A 25,142-nucleotide genomic window follows, 5' to 3' on the forward strand; every position below is an offset into this window, starting at 1 on the left:
AGTCAAAAAATGTCATCCCTTTAGTTACGTTATAAGTTTATTTGTAATTAGTTAACAACATCCACCTTGGATTCAAAACAAATGGACTTAACCCTTTCATTACTGTATTTATTTTGAGATGCTCTGTGTTTCTTTCAATTACTTTAAATATAACAAAGAATTTAGTAAAATAACTTGGTTATTATTAAGCTAGTGCTAGGAACATTAATTGTGACTAAGGTTTGGTGGAAGATTTTAATTCAAAACTTATGAAAACAAGACATTTGTACTCAGAGCCAGAGCCAGTTTCAGCCGGGTTGGTAACGAAAGGGTTAAGGGATTTTAATATCAACAATTTCACAGAATCCAACAATCCAACAGACGTAAAATTTTCCATGCAAGCCCTTGTCGAAGAAGTCTTCCACACTGGTTTTGGTTTGCTGCTGTAAGCCATATACATCTTGAAAAAGGCGTCATCATAATCTATTCACTTAGCGTCCACTTTCCCATGCTTGCATGGGTCGAATGGCAGATGTTCTATGGCTGGATGCTCTTCCTGTTGCCAACTCTCATCCGTTTCCAAGCAAGGCAATTTTCCTTCATGGCCAAACATGTTTTTCACAGGAAACTATAAGCAACCTTGCTTGTATGACAGTGGTGCTCATTTACAACCATCATGGGATGACAAGGCAGGAGACACATGGGCATATATGTATATGTATGTGTGTGTGTGTATACATAATGTATATATATATATATATACCACCACACACACACATATATATATAATATATACATATACACACCACACCCATATAATATATATATATATATATATATATATATATATATATATATATATATCCCACATCACATATATATACACACACACACACACATACACATATATTATATAATAGACTTTGGTTCTCCTGGTACAATGGTAGTAGACCCTTGCCCATGGATGGTGCCATGTGGTAGGACTGAACCTGTAACTATGTGGTTGGGAAGCAAATTCCTCAACTACATCATGACGATAATGGTAATGTCTTCTATTATTGTTTATTTTTCTTATTAGTCAATGCTATTTTTGCTAAGAGATCTGTTTTCCTTTAAAGACAGGAGGAGGTGGTGTGTGTGTGTGTGTGTGTGTGTGTGTGTGGCTGGGGTAACAAACATCTTCATATAAAAGATATCACTCTCTCTCTTGCTCAAAAACAACTCATTTTACATTAACTTTAAAAAGAAAATGCATCACAATGAAGTAAAGATAATTGTGTGTGAAATCAAAACCAAGCAGTGTGTTTTTAGGACGGGGGGGGGGATGTTTTTGCTTCTCTTTTATGAGACACGAAATAATATGAAGGAACACAAAGAAGAAGCGAAATATCTCCTTCGTTCTCTCCATTAGAATTTTCACCTTGGGTCAAGTGGGATTTCTCGCTTTTTTGTCTACTTACTGACACGTGCCTGTTTACATGTGGCGAACCATTCGACTACTGGATAGGCTTACTTCTTGCCTTCCATCCTTCCTTCCTTCCTTTCTCACCTTCTTTTCTTTTTCTTTTCTTTCTTGATCAGAACACTGATCCATCTGTCGTATGTATGTATGTATGTGTGTGTGTATATATATATAGGTGTGTGTGTATGTATGTATATATATGTGTATGTATGTATTATAATTGTATGTATGTATATATATGTGTATGTATGTATATATGTGTATGTATGTATATATGTGTATGTATGTATATATATGTGATGTATGTATATATATGTGTATGTATGTATATATATGTGTATGTATGTATATATGTGTATGTTGTATATATATGTGTATGTATGTATGTATATGTGTATGTATAATATGTGTATGTATGTATATATATGTGTATGTATGTATATATATGTGTATGTGTATAGTATGTATATATATGTATATGTATGTAATATATGTATGTATGTATATATAGTGTATGTATATATGTATGTATTTATATATGTATATATATATGTATGTTTATATTTTTGTATGTATATATATTTATATATGTATGATGTATATATATGTTATATATGTATATACATATGTATATCTATATACTATATATATATGTATATACATATGTGTATATATGTGTGTGTATATATATATATGTTTTATATTTGTGTGTGTAATATATATTATAATGTATTATATGTGTGTGTATATATATATATGTATGTATATATATATATGTGTGTATGTATTTATGTATATATCTTTCCTTCCTCCTTCCCACCCTACCTTCATGTGAGAATGGGTTATCTCCAGGGGTGAACTTTACCAACAAAGGTCATGATGAAGCAATGATTTAGATTGTATGCTTGCATGGTTCAGATGGAATTTGTTGAGGCAGATTTTCTATGTCTGGATGCCCTTCCTGACACCAACCCTCACCTCTTTCCAAGCAAGGTAATATTTCTCAATGGCCAGACACGTTTACAAAGAATATCGAAAATAAGTGTCACTGCTTGTTTGACAGTGGCATTCACTCTCAACGATCATGCAATGTCAAAGCAAGGACAACAACTCTTTCTCTGCATTAGAGTGTTCTCAGACCCACTCTCATGATGACAGTCAGGTGCACAGCTATTGCTGCGTCATATTTATACAATACTTATGTATATAGATAGATTATATACAGGCGCAGGAGTGGCTGTGTGGTAAGTAGCTTGTTTACCAACCACATGGTTCCGGGTTCAGTCCCACTGCGTGGCACTTTGGGCAATTGTCTTCTTCTATAACCTCGGGCCGACCAAAGCCTTGTGAGTGGATTTGGTAGACGGAAACTGAAACAAGCCCGTCGTATATATGTATATATATATGTGTGTGTGTTTATCTGTTCGTGTGTCTGTGTTTGTCCCCCTAGCATTGCTTGACAACCGATGCTGGTGTGTTTATGTCCCCGTTACTTAGCGGTTCGGCAAAAGAGACCGATAGAATAAGTACTGGGCTTACAAAAGAATAAATCCCAGGGTCAAGTTGCTTGATAAAAGGCGGTGCTCCAGCATGGCCACAGTCAAAATGCCTGAAATAAGTAAAAGAGTATGTGAGTCACTTTGCAACTAACAGCTGATGCTAGTTCACAAAAACAATTGTTGTGGTTTGGATGAAAGCCTGTTCATTCCATCTTGTATTATAATTTTTTTGTATGAATTCTGCGAATATAAATGGATTCCCACGTGTATATCCAACAAAAGGAGAATTCCTGCTGTATGATAGCATATGGTAGCCGATATACATGGAGGTGCTTTGAGAAGCATGGTAGAAGGTTATTATCCAGATGATATTAAATTTTACAGTCCTCATTCTTGCAACATCTGTGGGCATCTTTGCAAATTGTTGGTGTGACTTGAACGTCACATTATGATTGACAAAGAAGGTGTAGGTTGTCAGATCCTCATACATCAAAACCAATTCCAACGCATGAAACTTTTAGACCTTGAGTCAATCTGTTACTTCAACTAAAATAATTATGAAAATATACATATACTCATATTTTGAGTTCTATTTTTCCTGTTTGCATCACAATACCTGTATATATGTATGTATTTATCTATATCATCATCGTTTATTGTCCGCTTTCCATGCTAGCATGGGTTGGACGATTTGACTGAGGTCTGGCGAACCAGATGGCTGCACCAGACTCCAATCTGATCTGGCAGAGTTTCTACAGCTGGATGTCCTTCCTAATGCCAACCACTCTGAGAGTGTAGTGAGTGCTTTTACGTGCACACCGGCACGAGGGCCAGTCAGGCGGTACTGGCAATGGTCACGCTCAGATGGTGCTTTTTATGTGCCACCTGCACAAGAGCCAGTCCAGCGGCACTGGCAATGACCTCACTTCGAATGTTTTTATTTACATGTATATATATATATATATATATATATATATGATTGTGTGTGTGTGACAGAATGAAGATTGAAACTAACATGTCATACACTTTGGTTACCAGAACAACACTATTCTAAAGTACCTTCCAAATGGACTCTACCAGAGAGAGGGATGCGGAGATGAAAGACTCCATGATGCAGAGCATTCATAAATGACATGAGAATGGTCAATATTGCAAGGGTGGATGTAGAGAAAACGGCAGCCACCAGAAACCAGTGGCATCAGCTTTCCACCTGATGTGCTCAAGAGCACAAGCGAAACTGATACTGATATATAATAGGCTTCCACACAGTTTCCGTCCACGAATTTCCCTCACGTTGTTCAGCTTGTTCAAGGTGCCATGCATTGAGACTGAACCCAAAGCCACATAGTTACAAATTGAGCATCCTAACCACACAGCTATACCTGTGCCTAATTAATATTTTTTTCTTTCTTTTTTTTTTTTCAACACTTCTATTTTCTTGTTGTAGTTGTTGATGTACGCAGAGAAAAGTATCTTTGGAGTATTGTATCAATACAGTTTCTAAAAATTCCTTAACAGACTTTTTTCTTCTTCTTTTTTCCTGAAGACTAAGCAGAAAGTTGCTAGACATACAGACATTCATTCCCTAGATGTTAGCAATTAGAGCAGCTGTTTATTGATAAATTCTACCTGGGTTAAGTGCAATCATTAATAGATTATTCCTTTTAATGATGTAACACACCGGAATAATATTCTTAAAGTTGTTGCAGTAGAATTCTTATTTAACATTTCTTTTTTTGTTTCTCTCCTCTTCTTTTTCTCTCTTTGCTCCAGTCTTCTCTCTTTTCCTCTAGTTTATTCTCTCTCTCTCTCTCTCTCTCTCCTCTCTCTCTCTCTCTCTCTCTCTCTTGTATTTGCTCTGTCATCTCTCCATCCAACTTCTACTAGCATGGAAAGTGGACTTAAGTGATGATGATGGTGGTGGTGGTGGTGGTGGTGGTGGTGATGATGATGATGATGGTGGTTGGTGGTGGTGGGTGGCGGCGGCGGCGGTTTTGATGATGGTGTTGGTGATGAAGTTGGTTGTGCTAACGATGGGGATGATGATGATGATGATGATCTATCTTATGTTGTTCTCACATCTACCCTTTGTCTCCCTTTCTCTCTCCCCTCTGAATTTTCTCTCTTGCTAGACTTTCTCTCTTCCTGTCTTTCCTTTCCCCCCTCATTTTTTCTTACCCCCTCTCTCTCTCTCTCGCCATCTTTCTCATTCTTCTCTTATCATAATCTCTTACTCTCTTCCTCTACTTTTTCTTCACCATTTATTCCCATTTCTCTGCTATTCCTTTAACTATTTATATCCGATTCTTTTCCTTTTTCTTTCCCCCTTTGCTTTCTTCCTTTCAAAACAGCTTCCTTCCTCCAAACTATCTAAATTGATTGATGGAGTAAAAATCTTAAAAGACAATCAGTAATTGATTTCATTATATTAATGCCCTCTCTCTCTCTCTACTTATACACATACACACACACATATATATATATATATATATATATATATATATGATGTGTTTGTGTGTATAAATATAATGTGTGTGAATGTGTATTTCTACTTGTATGCTCTTGGGAATCAGAAAGTGGCCCATAATAATGTATCTTCTTTGAAATTTGTTTTAAAAATAAATTTTTGTCAATATCGACTTTTTTTTCCTTGGCAGCAGCTTATCCTACATTTGATGATAATCGGATGTTTTTTGGGGTTTTTTTTCCATCTTTATTTACTTATCTTTTTTTTTTCCTTTCCTCTCCTCTCCTTCAACACCATTCAATAGTTTACCAAAAGAAACGCTACAGTACATGTTCTAAACATACACCGTATTTCATAAGCGGAATTTAATGTTACCGTCTCTGCTGGAGGATCCTCTTAGCAAATAGCTTTTGGGTAGTTTTTCTTTCATTGTTTTTTTGTTTTTTTTTTCTTAACCTGCCTAAAATTTTCAATTCTGGGAATGACTTCTGCCGTGGAGTCAATCTTAACTGGAGTTTTTTTGTGTGAAATTTTGAAATGTTTTCAATGGAAATTCTTCTGCACACCAAGTAAGTGTTAGATTGAATGATCAATATGCACATGCACGCATGCACACACACACACACTGTTGTTTAGCCCAAGGTCAAACTTTATTGAACAGACCTATGATCAAAAGCATTCTGGGCATGACTATCCTATCATTCTTGTTGTACATTCAAAAAGGAATTTTGTTGGTTAATTGTTATATACTCACACATATGTAGCATATATATATATGTTTATATATATATACATACATATATATATATATATATATTATATATATATATATATGTATATATATATGTATATATATATATATATATATATGTATATATATATGTATATATATATAATATATGTATATATATATATATATATATATATGTATATATATATATATGTATATGTATATATATATATATGTATATATATATATATGTATATATATATATATATATATATATGTATATGTATATATATATTATATATATAATATATATATATATATATATATATATGATGTGTTTGTGTGTATAAATATAATGTGTGTGAATGTGTATTTCTACTTGTATGCTCTTGGGAATCAGAAAGTGGCCCATAATAATGTATCTTCTTTGAAATTTGTTTTAAAAATAAATTTTTGTCAATATCGACTTTTTTTTCCTTGGCAGCAGCTTATCCTACATTTGATGATAATCGGATGTTTTTTTGGGTTTTTTTTCCATCTTTATTTACTTATCTTTTTTTTTTCCTTTCCTCTCCTCTCCTTCAACACCATTCAATAGTTTACCAAAAGAAACGCTACAGTACATGTTCTAAACATACACCGTATTTCATAAGCGGAATTTAATGTTACCGTCTCTGCTGGAGGATCCTCTTAGCAAATAGCTTTTGGGTAGTTTTTCTTTCATTGTTTTTTTGTTTTTTTTTCTTAACCTGCCTAAAATTTTCAATTCTGGGAATGACTTCTGCCGTGGAGTCAATCTTAACTGGAGTTTTTTTGTGAAATTTTGAAATGTTTTCAATGGAAATTCTTCCGCACACCAAGTAAGTGTTAGATTGAATGATCAATATGCACATGCATGCACGCACACATGCACACACATACGCACACTGTTGTTTAGCCCAAGGTCAAACCTTATTGAACAGACCTATGATCAAAAGCATTCTGGGCATGACTATCCTATCATTCTTTGTTGTACATTCAAAAAGGAATTTTGTTGGTTAATTGTTATATACTCACACATATGTAGCATATATATATATGTTTATATATATATACATATATATATACATACATATATATATATATATATATATATGATATGTATATATATATATATATTATGTATATATATATATATGTATTATATATATATATATGTATATATATATATATATGTATATATATATATATGATATGTATATATATATATATATGTATGTATATATATATATATATGTATATATATATATATATATATATGTATAGATATATATATATATATATATCTGTGTGTGTGTGCTTACATGTATAGGGATAAAACACTTTTGGTAGTGTGCAGGATACTGTTGGTTATAATAAAGGTGTTAGAGAAAAAGGGGAAGAATTGCTCCTTAGTTTATTTATATACAGGTAGAAAAAGTCTTCAGATTTTCAAAGGTACTGGAGTGTAATAAAATATATACGTTATTACATTTATGGAATTTCTGTCTACTTTATGCCCCTGCACATGCATGCATGCACACACACACACACACACACACCCTGAATTGAAACTTTAGTTCTTGAAGGGTTGAACTTGTTTGGGGGGTCTTGGTTTCTTGTTTTATGGTGGTTTGTTTGTATGTGTGTGTGTGTGAATTTCTAGTTAAACAGTCCTACCTTCAGAGTGGATAGCAAAATATCGATTTGAGAACTGCTTTTAAGCGAGAACATCCCAGCAGAGTCTCCATTTGTAACACCTAATTATTTATAAACATCAGAAAACCATTTTTATTCACTTTTTCACACACACTCACTCTCTCTCTCTCTCTCTCTCTCTCTCACACACATTCATACAGAGTGGCCCAAAATGCAAAAATCTATCTCTTTTGCATTCATTTATTAACTTAATTATAAAAAAAAAAATGAAACCCTTATTCTATGCTAATTTAGTTAATTTTGTCAAGCTCCTTTTTCAGTTTGTAAGATAGAAATAATGTAATGAAATGTTTTAAAAGAAATTTCAAATGCCTATGTGATAACCGTAAGCCTACTTTTGGGCCACCCTGTATACTGTACCTTACATTTTTGCCTTATTGTCCTTCACAGAGACTCCAATTCCAGTAAGGGCAATACTTGTTTAAGGGTTTTCTACTTTACAGCGGTTTTGTTGCATGCATGTGTGCATATACACACACGCACAAAGGCATGCTTTATAGAACATAGATGCATTTCAGCAAAATGCTGTAAAAATAATTAGATAACTGTAGAAACATACAATTTTGCACCTCACTTCATCAGTGTTCTTTTACAACTGGTATGTAGTTATTACAGAATTTTGATGAAATGCATGTACGCTCCGTAAAACTTTGAATACCATACCTGTTTTCTACTTAATATTGTTTCTGTTATTTGGCTCATATTCTGTACCCTAGCTTATCCTGACATTGGTTCCCCATGTCATACAGTAATGGAGTGGAGTGGAGAGCCCACAACTGAAACCAGTCTCTGATTGTGTGTTGCGCTTTGCAGTGCTGTTATTTTTATATATTGCCGAGTTTGAGAGGAGGCAGCTACATCTATGGACCTCTCAGGTTCTTCAAGACTGGTGAACATGGACAAGGTTTATACCTCATAGGCGGTGAGCTGGCAGAAACGTTAGCAGGTCGGGTGAAATGCTTAGCAGTATTTCATCTGTCTTTACATTTTGAGTTCAAATTCTGCCAAGGTCGACTTTGCCTTTCATCCTTTCGGGGTCGATAAATTAAGTACCAGTTATGCACTAGGGTCGATCTAATCGACATAATCCCTTTGTCTGTCCTTGTTTGTCCCCTCTATGTTTAGCCTCTCGTGGGCAATAAAGAAATAAGGTTTATACCTCATGAGTAGTTGCAAACTGATGTCCTGCTTGTGAGAAAAACTTGAGCAAGGAGCTAATTTCAAGGGATCAGCAACATTTTGAGGGAGAGAAAAGACTGGATGAAGTAGTTTAATGCAGAGACTGTAGTGGAGAGGGCACACAATATGACTGATAAGAGAAGTTGAAATGCAGAAATCTCTGCAGAAAGGTCTCCCAAGTCCAACCAATTCTAAATAACTTATTTGTTGACATCTTTCTGTTTAATTAATTACCATTGTTGATTGAATTTTTATTGGGATTTCTTATCTTCATTTCACTTTTAATTTTAAAAAAATGTTGGATCATTTAGTACAGCCATGAGCAAACTATGCCCATGGGATTGTCCGAATGGCAACCAGAAATTACCGTGAATTATTTAGTTGTGTGCGTTTCCTGATGATGAGTCATGTCTCATGGCAGCTGCTCCTTAGAAAAAGGTTGCACATGCCTGGTTTAGCACATGATGTGCAAATTTAGATATTTCCAACAGCAGATGCATGGCTCTCTCTCTCCCTCCCCTCCCCCCTTCCTCTCTCTTTTTTTCCTGTTTGGTTTGACTTATTGAACTTACTCAGTAATGTCTTTTGTGAAGATTATTTCTGAATTGAAGAGAGTTTTAACAGAATCCTTTTCTGCCTGTACATTTCTCTTCATGCACATCACTGCTTTCCCTTTCAATTAATCAAAATAATTTTGGCACAATTGAACTGTAGTTTGGAACATAACTTAACATAAAGTTTTTAATGGACCGTTTTTGATTTAGATTGCTTTAAAACAGGAAGTTTGCATTACAGTTACAATAACTGAAAAATAATTACTTAATTTGAAAATGAGGAATTCAGGTGCTCAGTAGTGTAATCAGCAATGTATTCACCTGACGGCGAGCTGGCAAAAACGGTAGCACGCCAGGTGAAATGCGTAGCCGTATTTCGTCTGCCATTACGTTCTGAGTTCAAATTCCGCCGAGGTCGACTTTGCCTTTCATCCTTTCGAGGTTGATAAATTAAGTACCAGTTACGCACTGGGGTCGATGTAATCGACTTAATACTTATGTCTGTCCTTGTTTGTCCCCTCTGTGTTTAGCCCCTTGTGGGTAATAAAGGAATAGGTTTCTGTAGGTAAAGTCTGTTTGCATGTAGGTATGTGTATGTATGCATATAAATATGTATGTTTACACACACATATGGGTTTGTGCTGATGTCTAGTTGAGGTATTAGTAGTTGTGAAATCTGTTATATGTTTTGTTTTACCGTTTCTGAAATTGCCGTTGTTTTGGAATAGCAAGTAGCAGCAATTGTAACCTTAAAAGTAACTGAGAAATTCTCAGTTACTGCCAATGCTGGCTACCGTTATTCAAGCATTCGGTGGGTGGTGGGCAGACTCTTCTCGTTGTCTTAAATTGTCATCACTGGAAAATATAAAATATATAAAGAAGCATAATAAAACCCATCTGTCCTTGCTGCTATATCGGAATTCTTCCATCTGATAAAATACACCACCATATTGTCCAGCAATAAATTGCATTACTTTCACTGCACTAAATTACACACCCTCTCTGTCTCTCTCTGTCTCTCTCTCTCTCTCTCTCTCTCTCTCTCTCTCTCTCTCTCTCTCTCTCTCTCTCTCTCTCTTCCATTGCATTAACAAACCACTTTGTATCAGTTGATATAGTAAGCTCCTCCAGTTATTGATTTCTACTTCATCACCATTTAATGTCCTTTTTTTCATGCCGGCATGGGTTGGATGGTTCAACAAGAACTGATGAGTTGCAGGGTTGTGCCAAGCTCCAAAGCCTGTTTCGGCATGCTTTCTATAGCCAGATGCCCTTCCTAATACTGACCGTTTCACAGTGTACTGGATGCTAAATTGTTAGTAGATGCTTAGCAGCATTTTGTCAGTTTTTTATGTTCAGAGTTCAAATTCCACCGAGGTCAACTTTGCTTGTCATCTCTCCAGGGTCAATAGAATAATTACCTGTTCTGTATTGGAGTTGATGTAATCAATTTAACTCTTTCCTTACAATTGCTAGCTGTGTGCCAAAATTTAAAACCATTACTACTACTACTACTACTACTATTGCTGGTACTGCTGCTCTGGCATGAATCTTGTATGGTCTTTGACTTTGATGCTACATTAATTCTATGGTCGATGATCTGTCATTTTGGCATCGCAGACATTCTAATCCCATTAATCTAAGGCATGCAAGAAGAATGTTTTATCTTTTACTTGTTTCAGTTCTTTGGACTGCAGCCATGCTGGGTTAGGGTGTTTTGGATTTGTGGGCTGGGCAGGTGTGTTGTGTTCTTCACTTCATTTCACATTGCTCCAGTCTACTGCTCGGCTGTAAATGAGTGACCCTGCAATTAACTGGCATTGTAAGGTGGCCTGCTGGCAGAATTGTTAGCATGCTGGGTGAAATGCTTAGAGGTATTTCATCTGCCTTTATGTTCTGAGTTCAAATTCTACTGAGGTCGACTTTGCCTTTCATCCTTTTGGGTTAATAAATTAAGTACCAGTTGTGTACTGGGGTTGATGTAATCAACTGGCCCTCTCCCCAAGAATTTCGGGCCTTGTTCCTTGAGTGAAAAAGCAGAAAAGAATTGACAGGCATTCCTGTTCAAGGGGCATGTGGTGACCCCACTCTGCTCATGAAATACAGTATATCTTTATCCACCATGGAAACTTGATAAATGGCCTTATGAGTTCTAAGACATGAGAGAGTAATATTCAGGGGTTGATTATCTCATGTTTATCTATCATTGTCTTTGGCTGAACTGCTATGTTATGGGGGATGTAAACAAAGCAATACTAATTGTCAAGCAATGGTGTTGGAGTGAATATAGACTCAAAGGTACAGGCTTCCACACAGTTCCCATCTACTAAATTCACTCACAAGACATTGGTCAACCTGGGGCCATAGTAGGAGACACACAGCTGGGGTATGTGGCCAGTGGGATTGAACTTGAAACTACATGGTTGCAAAGAGAGCTTCTTAACCACATAGCTATGCCTGTACCTATATATTGGCATAAAGTGACCCCCATCACTATTAAAAAAAAAATTTTGTATTATCTCTTCCATTGCCAGCTGGTCTGAGATGATCTCTGATTCTATGATACAAAGAAACACCAACCTAATTAGGAAAATTTAATTATATTACTAAACTCTTCAAAATTCTTATTTTCAAAATTTATCAAAATGTATAGCTGATATTTTCCATTAGAAACTTAAACTATCTTCTTCATCCTTGATAAAAGAATAAGAAGGAACCCATCCCAAATTCATGGATTATGTATTAAATTAATTGATTCATATGCAAGTGGCTGAGTACTCCACAGACATGCATACCCTTAATGTAGTTCTCAGGGAGATTCGGCGTGACACAGAGTGTGACAAGGCTAGTCCTTTGAATTACAGATACAACTCATTTTTGCCAGCCAAGTGAACTGGAGCAATATGAAATGAAGTGTCTTGCTCAAGGGTACAAGGTGCTGTCAGGAATTGAACTCATGATCTTACAGTCATGAGTCGATTACCCTTATCCATGCATCTAAAGGGCTAATGTAGATCACTTTGAACCAGAAAGTTTGTGACATAAAACTGAAAGAGATCTCTGCTGGATTCGTATCAAACAGGTTAAAGAAATCTCACTCTTTGAGCTTAACAAATTAACCCTTTCGTTACTGTATTTATTTTGAGATGCTTCGTGTTTCTTTCAATTACTTTAAATATAACTATATATATATATATATATCCAGCTGTAAAACCATGCCAAAACAGATACTGAAGTATTTGCACATACGCATATTTATCTGTTAATTACATTCGTAACTCTTAAAATATTAAAATATAGAAATTGTTATTGAATTATAATACAGTTATTTAGAGACCTGAGGATTGGGGTTGCGTTTAAGAAAGGTTTCCTGTAAAAGACTGCGTGTATAAGGAACGTTAAATGCACCTCATGAAACACGTGTAGCGGGGGAAATTTAGAAATGATTAGTAAGTATTAAAATGAAATTTTTTTATATGGTGTGATGTATATTAGGATTTAATGAATTGCATGGGGACTTCTATCTCTAAATAACATATTTTTCCTTATCGAGAATAATTCATTTTATTTGAATCCCTGTGACGCCCCGGAATTTTTATTCCCTAATAAATAAAATTATATATATATTTCCGTGCTGGTGGCATGTTAAAAGCTCCAACCAATTGTGGCCGATGCTGGACCCCCTGGCACCTGTGCAGGTGGCACATAAAAAGCACCCACTACACTCGCGGAGTGGTTGGCATTAGGAAGGGCATCCAGCTGTAGAAATTCTGCCAGATCAGACTGGAGCCTGGTGCAGCCCCTGGCTTCCCAGACCCCGGTCGAACCGTCCAACCCGTGCTAGCGCGGAAAACGGACGTTAAACGATGATGATGATGAATTCAGTAAAATAACTTAGTTATCATTCAGCTAGTGTTAGGAACATAAATTGTGACTAACGGTTTGGTGGAAAATTTTAATTCAAAACTTAAACAAAACGTTTGTACTCAGAGCCAGAGTCGGTTTCAGCCGGGTTGGTAACGAAAGGGTTAAAAATGATGATGTTCTTATAAAGTTTCTTTCTAATGCTTAGTACTTCAATGAATGTGTTAAGATTATTTTAACTCTTTTGTTACCAACTTGCCTTAGATTGGACCCCGATTCTACAAACTTCCTATTTAAAGTGGCTTGAATTAAAAAACCTTCTATCGAAATTCTTTGTTGATTTATGTTGTTTGAAATACCACATTGTTATTGACAAAGTTGTTTCATTATCTGCTTCATTATTTTGAAATTAATTGAAACAAGGGTAGTGTATTTCAATAGGAACATGGTATCAACAACATATCTTGATATCCAGTTTGATTTCCTGTTTAATTTGAATGTCTTCATCAATAGGTAGCCATTGTTAATTGTATCTTAAAAACAAAAAAAAAAAAGAAAGAAAACCTTTGTGTGTTGGAAGGTTTTGTTTCCATCTCAGTGGAATCATTTTTTTTTTGTTCTTGTTTTTGTTTTTCGGTTTTTAATTAGCTCCGCCTTAGATTTGCTTTGTAAAGTTCTTCATTGGTTTTCCTCAATATATCAAACGTAATTAAAATAGGAAAATTGATGGCATAATAATTACAGGTTTCATTTAAAATTGCAGTACTAATTATAGGGTCTATATTTAAAATTCTATAGATTACTTTATCAATATCTTGCTGCAATTGTGATATTTTTTTCTTCCTTTTCTCATTGCAACAGAAGAGAAGAGAAATAATAATGTTTATATTTTCATTATCATCCTTTGTTCTTGACTTCACGAATGTTTACATGACTTGGCTCATATTCCTCTTTTTAACCATTCTTTTCTTCAACAATCTTGCACTACACTATATCACAAATTCCACTATTTACAAATTCCTAACAGATGAAGCTCTCATGCATTATTATATTCTTCCAGTTGATTCTGACCAAATTATACCTGTTGCTGTAATATATATTTTCCAAATTCTCCTCTTTTACACAGTTCTATATTTTAGAGATGAGGAATTATGTACATTATTTACAATTGACGGATATTTGTCCTCGTTTTGTTTGTTGTTAATATGTTTCGGTTGATATACCCACCAGCCTTCATCGGGTGTCTTGGGGAAATTTCGAACCTGGGTTCTCATTCCTAAGGTATTCTTCGATGTTGTTGTTATTATTATTATTATTCAGGTCACTGCCTGGAATCAAACTCTGAATCTTGGAGTTAGTAGTCCGCACTCTTAACCACTATGCCATATGCCCACTGGCATATGGCATACTCTTTACTTGTTTCAGTCATGTGACTGTGGCCATGCTGGAGCACCACCTTTGGTCAAGCAAATCGACCCCAGGACTTATTCTTTGTAAGCCTAGTACTTATTCTATCAGCCTCTTTTGCTGAACCACTAAGTTACGGGGATGTAAACACACCAGCATCGGTTGTCAAGCGATGTTGGGTGGACAAACACAGACACAAACATATATACACATATATATACATATATACGACGGGCTTCTTTCAGTTTCCGTCTACCAAATCCACTCACAAGGCTTTGGTTGGCCCGAGGCTATAGTAGAAGACACTTGCCCAAGGTGCCACACAGTGGGACTGAACCCGGAACCATGTGGTTGGTAAGCAAGCTACTTACCGTACAGCCACTCCTACCCCTATAGCATCTGCTCGTTTTGATGAAACCATTTGAACAAAAGCAGTGACATTGTGTTGGTAAGTTTGTATCGAAAGGGTTATCAAACTGCAATATTTCCAGTGCCATCAGTATTATAAACACTAAAATGTTTGCATCTCACCCCAGCAATCATGTCTTTTTCTATTTTCCACAGGTGAAACAAGGTGCTGAAAATATGATTACTATGTATAGTACTGGTTCATCACGAGACAAGAAGCTACTGGCTGAAGCACAGCAGATGTTGTCCGACGCCAAATTTAAAATTGAAATTATTCGCATGCAAACATTGAAAGCGGCACAAGATGCAACTTCACAATCAGCTGGTAATTCTTTTATTCTTCAATTCATTTCATTATTATTATCATTTTTATTATTATTATTAAGGCAGCGATTTGGCCGAGCCATGACCATGTTGAACAAAATGCCTTACCCTTCAGCATTCAGATTATTCTATCAGATGTAAGGCTTGTTTATTTGCCTTGTTTTGAATTAACCTTTAGCACACTGTATTTTCTCTAGAAATTGTTTCCGTGTCACTGCCCTGCAGCTACAGGGGAGAGAACTCGTATGGTGACATAATGCACCTACAGCATGCTAAAGATTAATCATGCATTATTTTGTAGCTTCTGGATTTTGATGAGGTAATTATTTATTTTTAGAATGACATCATAGAGTAAGTGTGAGAGGCCATATCTGGCCACTGTGAACATTAAGCGGGTAGAATATTTTTGAGGCAGGTTTTTTACAGCCGGATTCCTTTTTTGTCACTAGCCACCTTCTGTTTCCAAATGAAGGTAATATTTCCGCATGGCCAGACATCAAACACTGGTCATTTGAACAACGCCATTTGTTTGGTAGTGATGGTCACTTTAAAACTGTTAAAGCAAGAACACACCCACACATGCTGGTGGCATGTAAAGAGCACCCACTACACTCTTGGAGTGGTTGCCATTAGGAAGGGCATCCAGCTGTAGAAACCTTGCCAGACCAGATTGGAGCCTGGTGCAGCTTTTTGACTTGCCAGTCCCCAGTCAAACTGTCCAACCCATGCCAGCATGGAAAATGGACGTTAAACAATGGTGATGATGATGATATATATATACAACATCTGTATCACTTATATTGACTTGACTATCAGATGCTATACATTGCTGGTCACTTTCTCTCTCACATCCCCTGGTGGACAAGCCATGTATTCACCCCTTCAGCAAGGCACTTGCTCCTCTCCCTCCATCACAGCTTCTTATTCTTCCTGTCTATACCCAACTCAGTTGAGGGTTCTCATCTTGTAGGTACTTGATGACCTCACCAGTGCTGGTGCCACTGTAAAGGGGTTCGTGTTAGGAAAGGCATGCAGATGTGGAAACCATGCCTTAGCAGACAACAAAGCCCTCTGGTTTGTCTGTTCTTGTCAAATCATCCAACCCATGCTGACATGGAGAAAAAGGACATTAAATGCTGATGCTGATGATGATGACAGCAACTGGTTCCTTTTAGTTTCCTATTTCTTTATTACCCACAAGGGGCTAAACATAAAGGGGACATACATAGGTATTAAGTCGATTACACCGACCCCAGTGCGTAACTGGTACTTAATTTATCGACCCTGAAAGGATGAAAGGCAAAGTCGACCTCGGCGGAATTTGAACTCACAACGTAACGACAGACGAAATACGGCTACGCATTTCGCCCGGCGTGCTAACGTTTCTGCCAACTCGCCGCCCTTTCAGTTTCCATCTTCCGGAATCCACTTCATGGCTTTGGTTGGCCAGGAGCTGTAATGGTTCCATCACCTTGCTGTGGGACTGAACCCCAAAAACATTTGATTACAAAGTGAACTTCTTAACCGTATGCCCACACCAGCTCCTTTGCCTATCCTTTATTTCCTACGACCCCAGTGCGTAACTGGTACTTAATTTATTGACCCTGAAAGGATGAAAGGCAAAGTCGACCTCGGCGGAATTTGAACTCACAACGTAACGACAGACGAAATACGGCTACGCATTTCGCCCGGCGTGCTAACGTTTCTGCCAACTCGCCGCCCTTTCAGTTTCCATCTTCCGGAATCCACTTCATGGCTTTGGTTGGCCAGGAGCTGTAATGGTTCCATCACCTTGCTGTGGGACTGAACCCCAAAAACATTTGATTACAAAGTGAACTTCTTAACCGTATACCCACACCAGCTCCTTTGCCTATCCTTTATTTCCTACGACCCCAGTGCGTAACTGGTACTTAATTTATTGACCCTGAAAGGATGAAAGGCAAAGTCGACCTCGCGGAATTTGAACTCACAACGTAACGACAGACGAAATACGGCTACGCATTTCGCCTGGCGCGCTAACGTTTCTGCCAACTCGCGCCCTTTCAGTTTCCATCTTCCGGAATCCACTTCATGGCTTTGGTTGGCCAGGAGCTGTAATGGTTCCATCACCTTGCTGTGGGACTGAACCCAAAAACATTTGATTACAAAGTGAACTTCTTAACCGTATACCCACACCAGCTCCTTTGCCTATCATTTATTTCCTAACCCGGCTACTGACCGACGACCAATGTTCGTTTATAGATCTCTGATCAGAAAGCATTGACAGGTATTCAGTTGGAACTTTTACATTGCTAGGGAGATCTCAACTTGGCTATCCATCATGATTAATAGTATTGATCGAATAACAGGCCATTGTCGGTCGGACAGCTTTCTCACGGCTGAAACCATTATTTCGATTGGAGAATGGCAATAACATACGATTGATTTCTTCCTCCATTTGGTTTTGAAGTGTGTGGTGGGGTGGGGTGGAGTGTGTTGGGAGGTGCTACTTGTGTGATGGTAGGAGGTGCTACTTGTGTGATGGTAGGAGGTGCTACTTGTGTGATGGTAGGAGGTGGGGATGAGGAAGATGGGATCAAGTGAGCAGTTTTATTCATCAATCTTTAGTCAAGATTAATGACATAAAGACGCTCTTCCTTATTCGTCTTTTTTTTTGTCTTTTTTGTCTTTTTTTTTCTTATTTTTATATCATTATGGATTGAGAATTTCTGTGTGTGTATGCTGACTGCACACATACATATTCATGTGTGTGTATATATATATATATGTGTGTGTGTCTGTATATATATATATATATATATATATATATATATGTGTATATACCGGAGTAAACACATATATGTATATATATATATTATGTATATATATGTATGTATATATGTATATATATGTATATATATGTATGTATATATATATATATATATGTGTATATACCGGAGTAAACACATATATGTATATATATATATATTATGTATATATATGTATGTATATATGTATATATACCGGAGTAAACACATATATGTATATATATATATTATGTATATATATGTATATATATGTATGTATATATGTATATATATATATATATGTATATATATGTATGTATATACTGTGCAGGTGGCACGTAAAAAGCACCCACTACACTCACGGAGTGGTTGGCGTTAGGAAGGGCATCCAGCTGTAGAAACATTGCCAAATTAGACTGGAGCCTGGTGCAGCCTTCTGGCTTCCCAGAACCCCGGTCGAACCGTCCAACCCATGCTAGCATGGAGAACGGACGTTAAACGACGATGATGATATGTATATATATATGTATATATATGTATGTATATATGTATATATATATGTATTTGTATATATATATATGTATATATATAATATATGTATGTATATATATGTATTGATATATATGTTTGTATATAATATCTATATATATGTGTATATGTATATATATGTATTTATATATATGTATGTATATATATATATTATATGTGTGTATATATATATATGTATGTATATATATGTATATATATATATATATATATGTATATATATATATAATGTGTGTGTATATATATATATGTATGTATATATATGTATATATATATATATATATATATACATATATATATATAATGTATATATATATATGTGTGTGTATATATATGTATATGTGTGTGTATATATATGTATATATGTATGTATGTATACACACACACACAGGTGCATATGATGAAGCTTAAACCACAAAATAATGCGCTATGAAATATTTTCTTGCAGAACCTGTTTAACATCCATCTTATCTTCCTTTCCTTCTTTTTCTTTTCCTTCTTCTCTCTGTCATCTTCTATCAATTTCTACTTCGTTAAGTTAACATTTTATTAGCAAAACATATTTTACGTCAGGCTTTATAACCAGTTATTTTTGTTTAAACATCGTGCATCTATTGTTTGAGTTTTCTTTCTCTTTTTCCGTTTGTGTGTCTGTTTAATATTTTACAGAAAATTAAATGTTTAGAAATACATACATTTATTTAGGAGTGGCTGTGTGGTAAGTAGCTTGCTAACCAACCAGACAGTTCCGGGTTCAGTCCCACTGCGTGGCATCTTGGGCAAGTGTCTACTGCTATAGCCTCGGGCCGACCAATACCTTGTGAGTGGATTTGGTAGACGGAAACTGAAAGAAGCCTGTCGTATATATGTATATATATGTATGTATGTGTGTATGTCTGTGTTTGTCCCCCTAGCATTTCTTGACAACCGATGCTGGTGTGTTTACGTCCCCATCACCTAGCGGTTCAGCAAAAGAGACCGATAGAATAAGTACTGGGCTTACAAAGAATAAGTCCTGGGGTCGATTTGGTCGACTAAAGGTGGTGCTCCAGCATGGCCGCAGTCAAATGACTGAAACAAGTAAAAGAATAAAAGAATAAAGAATATGTGTGTGTGTGTGTATTAAATATTTATTATAACTATATATATTCTTTCACCTGTTCCAGTCATCTGACTGTGGCCATGCTGGAGCACTGCCTTTAATCAAACAAATTGACCCCAATCGGTGTCCTTTGCCGAACTGCTAAGTTACGGGAGACGCAAACACACCAACATCAATTGTCAAGCACAGACACATATACATATATTTATATACGACGGGCTTCTTTCAGTCTCCATCTACTAAATCCACTCACAAGGCTTTGGTCGACCTGAGGCTAAAGTAGGTGCTACGCAGTGGGGCTGAACCCAGAACCATGTGGTTGGGAAGCAAGCTTCTTACCACACAAGCATTGCAGCATGGTCAAGAAGCATGTTGTCTTGGGTTCAGTCCCACTGTGCAGCCCTTAGGGCAAGTGTCTTCTACTTTAATAGCCAAGGGCTGACCAAAACCTTGTGAGTGGATTTGGTAGACACAAACTGAAAAAAGCCTGTTGTGTGTGTGTGCGTGTGCCCTTGTCTACACATCAAGTGATGGTTGTAAACCATCATAGAAGTGATCTTGTTTGTTTCCAGTCTGCCATGGAGAAATATTACCTTGCTTGGAAACAGTAGTTGAGGATTAGCAACACACTTAAAGCATTCTTGTAATGCCCTCTTCATCTGATGTCCCTGCAACAAATAAAAGAAATTGTTATTATCAGCAAGCTGGCAGAATGATTAAAATGTTAGAGAAAAGTGCTTAGGGGCATATCTTCTGGTCCTTTATATTCTGAGTTCAAATCCCATTGGGGTCAACTTTGCCTTTCGTCATGTTTCGGAGTTGTAAAACATGAAGCATCAGTCAAGTGCTCGGGGGTTAGTTTAATTGAGGAGAACCATCCTCCTAAAGTTGCTGGCCTTGTGTCAGAATTTGAAGCAAAAAGTGGTGGCAAGCTGGCTGAGTTGTTGGAATGTTGAGCATTTCTTCTGCCTCCTTACTGTGATTTCAAATCCTGCCAAGGTTGATTTTTGCCTTTCATCCTCTCCAGAATTGATAAAACAAGTATCAGTTAAGTACTGGAGCCAGTGACTACCCCTTCCCACACATACCTAAACAATTTCAGACCTAGTCCCTAAAACCGAATGGCTTGTTATTTAATCAATAAGACAGAAACATTGGCAGGCTGTATGGAATATTCAGTGGTATTTCGCCCATCACTACCTTCCTAGTTCAAATTCCACCAAGGTTGATTTTGCCTTTCATCCTTTCGGGGTTGATAAATTAATTACCAGTGAAACACTGGGGTCGATGTAATTTATGGTCCTTCAAAATCATTTTGGTGTGTAACGTCAACTTACCCTTTTTTTAATGTAAATTTTGCTCTGAAAACTTCAACTTGTATGGCAGAAAATACAATGTTTTTGTTCTTTCTTGTGTATAAATGATTTTATGCATTGAAACTGCCTGTCCATATTTTATTCTATGTGTGTGTTATTTTAATTTGTTATTACTACTCTGTACTTGACTGGCACTCAATACACATATGTGTATTGAGTTTTAATAGCAGGTTACTAGTATCACGATGACTAAGTGAAATAATAAATGATATATAGGCGCACGAGTGGCTGTGTGGTAAGTAGCTTGTTTACCAACCACATGGTTCCGGGTTCAGTCCCACTGCGTGGCACCTTGGGCAAGTGTCTTCTACTATAGCCTCGGGCCGACCAAAGCCTTGTGAGTGGATTTGGTAGACGGAAACTGAAAAAAAGCCCGTCATATATATGTATATATATATATATATATATATATATGTGTGTGTGTATGTGTGTGTTTGTGTGTCTGTGTTTGTCCCCCTAGCATTGCTTGACAACCGATGCTGGTGTGTTTATGTCCCCGTTACTTAGCGGTTCGGCAAAAGAGACCGATAGAATAAGTACTGGGCTTACAAAAGAATAAGTCCCGGGGTCGAGCTGCTCGATTAAAGGCAGTGCTCCAGCATGGCCGCAGTCAAATGACTGAAACAAGTTAAAGAGTAAAAGAGAGTAAGAGTATATAGATCCTCATTCATTATCATCGTGTGTGTGGGGGGGTGTACACATGCTCGTACACAGTCAAATGTCTATTCATATCCAAAGACAAAAAATGGGGGGAAAAAAAACTAATTTCAAAACCTTTAAATTTCATTCTTCTAGGTCAGCAAACAGAAGTGCATTCTCCATTAGAACTCAGAATTGAAGAGTTGCGACACCACAACAAGATAGAATCTGCTGTGATGGAGGGTGCCAAGAATGTCATCAAACTGCTGCAAAATTCCAAAACTCCAGACAAAAAAGCTCTACAAGAGGTAAGAATGGCTTTTTTCTTGTCCACTTATTGAATGACTGCTTGTGAAGAAATTCTGAAATAACGAGGGTGCTTCTATATTAAATAGACTTGGTATGTGTAACCTTTTCTGAGCAGCAGTCAGTATGAAGCATGGCCCATCGTCAGATGAGCTGTATTACTGAAGAACTTCTTGATTGAAGATGTCATTCAAAAAGTCCTGTGGGTTCCAGTTTGCCCTTGACTGGAATAGAAACTTGATCTGCTAGAAATAGCAGTCAAATTTCCTTCAAAAATACACCTGACTAATCTTTTTAAAAAAATGAATGAATTTTGTTTACTCATTAGATTCATGTCAAGAAATCTTGAGCTAACAAAGTTGTCTGTGTATGTACATTTCACTTGCTAGAAATAGCAGCTAAATTCCCCTCATCATGCCTGGAAAACTTTTTAAATATATAAATGAATGTTGTTTACTAACTGGATCTGTGTGAATAATTCACTGGGTAATGAGGGTGTCACTAGAAATAACAGTCAAATTTCCCTCAAATCACACCCAACCATCTCCAAAAAAAGAAATAAAAATAATATGGAGGACATTGGATGAGCTGGAATGCATTTTATCATTGGTGTGCTCAATTATGGTTGGCTTAGGGCTAAACCACGATGGTCTCTATAAGGATATAAGCATATTAAAAGGGGACTGTGGGAAAACTCATTTAAATAAAAAGGGGTCCTTGGTAGTGAAAAGGTTGGTAACCACTGCCCTAGCCACTAGACCACATTTCTCTCTCTTTCTCTCTCTCTCTCTCTCTCTCTCTCTCTTTCTCTCTCTCCAGATATCCCCCCCCCCCACACACACACACCCATAAAATTATCAACCATCTTACAAACAATAACTCTGAGCAACTTTTCAAACTCCACCCGTCTAACACCCGTGGACATATTTACAAAGTCAGAAAACAGCACAGCTCCCATGACTTCAGGAAACATTTTTTCACGCTGAGAGTTGCTGAAGCATGGAACAAACTGCCGGCATCAGTTGTTAGTTGTCGGAGCACTGCATCCTTCAAAACTTCTATGCTTTCTGAGATTCGCCAACACTACACCTGATTTCCTCCCCTCCATACACACACAAGCATGTATCTGACTCATACATTGTTCGCTTTCCAGACATTTGTACATTACTGCATATGCCTTATATGCACTTTCTGACAAGTTGTGGTGCACCTGAGCACTGTATACAATAATTTTATTATTATTATTATTATCATTACAATCATACAATCATCATTATCATATGGTCATCGTATACAATTTCATTGCAAAACAGGCTCAGCACAGCTTAGCAGAATCCAACCAAAAGCTGGAGCTGCTGGAAATATCCCTGAATCGGCGCCTTGAGGAGATGGAACCAAATTCAGCGCGTGCCCAACTGTTAAAAGCCGAGCTTCAAGCATGCAGCCCCCAATCAGGAAACAAGGACAAACGAGTCATACAGTTTAACAGTAATTTCTCCAAAGCAGCAGCATTGACTGGGACCCTGGAAGTCAGGTCAGTCTTTTATTTGATTATTATCCTTTGTTTTTACTTGTTTCAGTCATTTGACTGTGGCCATGCTGGGGCATCGCCTTAGTTTTCTATTTTTTTTTAGTTGAACTAACTAACCCCAATAATTTTTTTTGTTTTTTTTGTTTTTTCTTTTTTCCCTCAAAGTCTGATATTTCACCTATCTTTACATTTTGAGTTCAAATTCTGACGAGGTCAATTTGCCTTTCATCTCTTTGGGGTCAATGAAATGAGCAGTAGTTGAGCACTGGGGTTGATGTAATTGATCAGTCCCTTGCTCAAAATTTCAGACCTTGTGCCTATAAAAGAAAGAATTATTATTGGCACGTAAAAAGCACCATCCGACCGTGGCCGCTCGCCAGCCCCATCTGGCACGTAAAAAGCACCCACTACACTCACGGAGTGGTTGGCGTTAGGAAGGGCATCCAGCTGTAGAAACATCGCCAGATCAGACTGGGCCTGGTGTAGCCTTCTGGCTTCCCAGACCCCAGTTGAACCGTCCAACCCATGCTAGCATGGAGAATGGACATTAAACGATGATGATGAGAAGTAGGGATGGTGGGCACATTTCTTTCTTTCTTCTGGTTGCCTGCAAATGAATTCTGTTATTTATTTACCTGGGTTTTTTTTTTTTTTTTTTTTCTTTGTAGACTGGTTGGATGTCAAGACCTTCTGGAAGATATTCCTGGACGTACGAGAAGAGATTCTTTACAGCTTATGTTTTCCAGCCCAGGTGAGAGTCGTAGTCTCTTACGTGGTGGCAAGACAGGCAAAAGCAATAGTAAAACGTATAGTATAAAAGATGAAAATTTGTCAAGTGAGTATTCACGTCCTGGGAGATGTCCTTCACTTAGCATGAGATCCTTTAGCCTATTATATATATATATACATATTATATAACATAATAACACTGTACTATAAAAACCATAGCTTTAATTAACAGCAGGAAATTACCACTAAACCCTATCGTGCTTCTTACAATGATGATTTAACAAACTAATAAAATCATAGATGAAGTCATTGATTATGTAAGAGACTGAGAGAGCGTGAGAGAATATATTTGCATTTTAATAACTAATTATTAAGACTTTGCATTTTAGCAAGTAATTATAATTAAGTGTTTGCACATTGATAACTAACTTTTACTGACATATTTTTTTACCTTCTCTATTTTTGTCTCTTCTTCCTCCTATGAGCTTTCCTTCCCACTGCTCTGATATTTCCTAAG

General features: G+C 36.7%; 1 protein-coding gene across 12 annotated transcripts in view; it reads left to right on the top strand.

The window, feature by feature from the left end:
• Positions 1–25,142, top strand: part of LOC115222833 (serine/threonine-protein kinase N2) — a 219,596-nt gene that overhangs the window by 131,475 nt on the left and 62,979 nt on the right. For 6 of the 12 annotated variants that reach the window (XM_036511959.1, XM_036511958.1, XM_036511960.1 and 3 more), the window contains 4 exons: positions 15,443–15,611; positions 22,216–22,367; positions 23,679–23,899; positions 24,565–24,731. In XM_036511959.1, the coding sequence (XP_036367852.1) occupies positions 15,443–15,611; positions 22,216–22,367; positions 23,679–23,899; positions 24,565–24,731 (709 nt within the window). Of the gene's footprint in view, positions 1–6,978; positions 6,998–15,442; positions 15,612–22,215; positions 22,368–23,678; positions 23,900–24,564; positions 24,732–25,142 lie in introns of those variants that run through there. The other 6 variants (XM_036511962.1, XM_036511965.1, XM_036511966.1 and 3 more) reach the window with 2 other exon arrangements.

Source organism: Octopus sinensis, linkage group LG21 (genome assembly GCF_006345805.1).
Source record: "Octopus sinensis linkage group LG21, ASM634580v1, whole genome shotgun sequence".
NCBI classification, from domain to species: domain Eukaryota; kingdom Metazoa; phylum Mollusca; class Cephalopoda; order Octopoda; family Octopodidae; genus Octopus; species Octopus sinensis.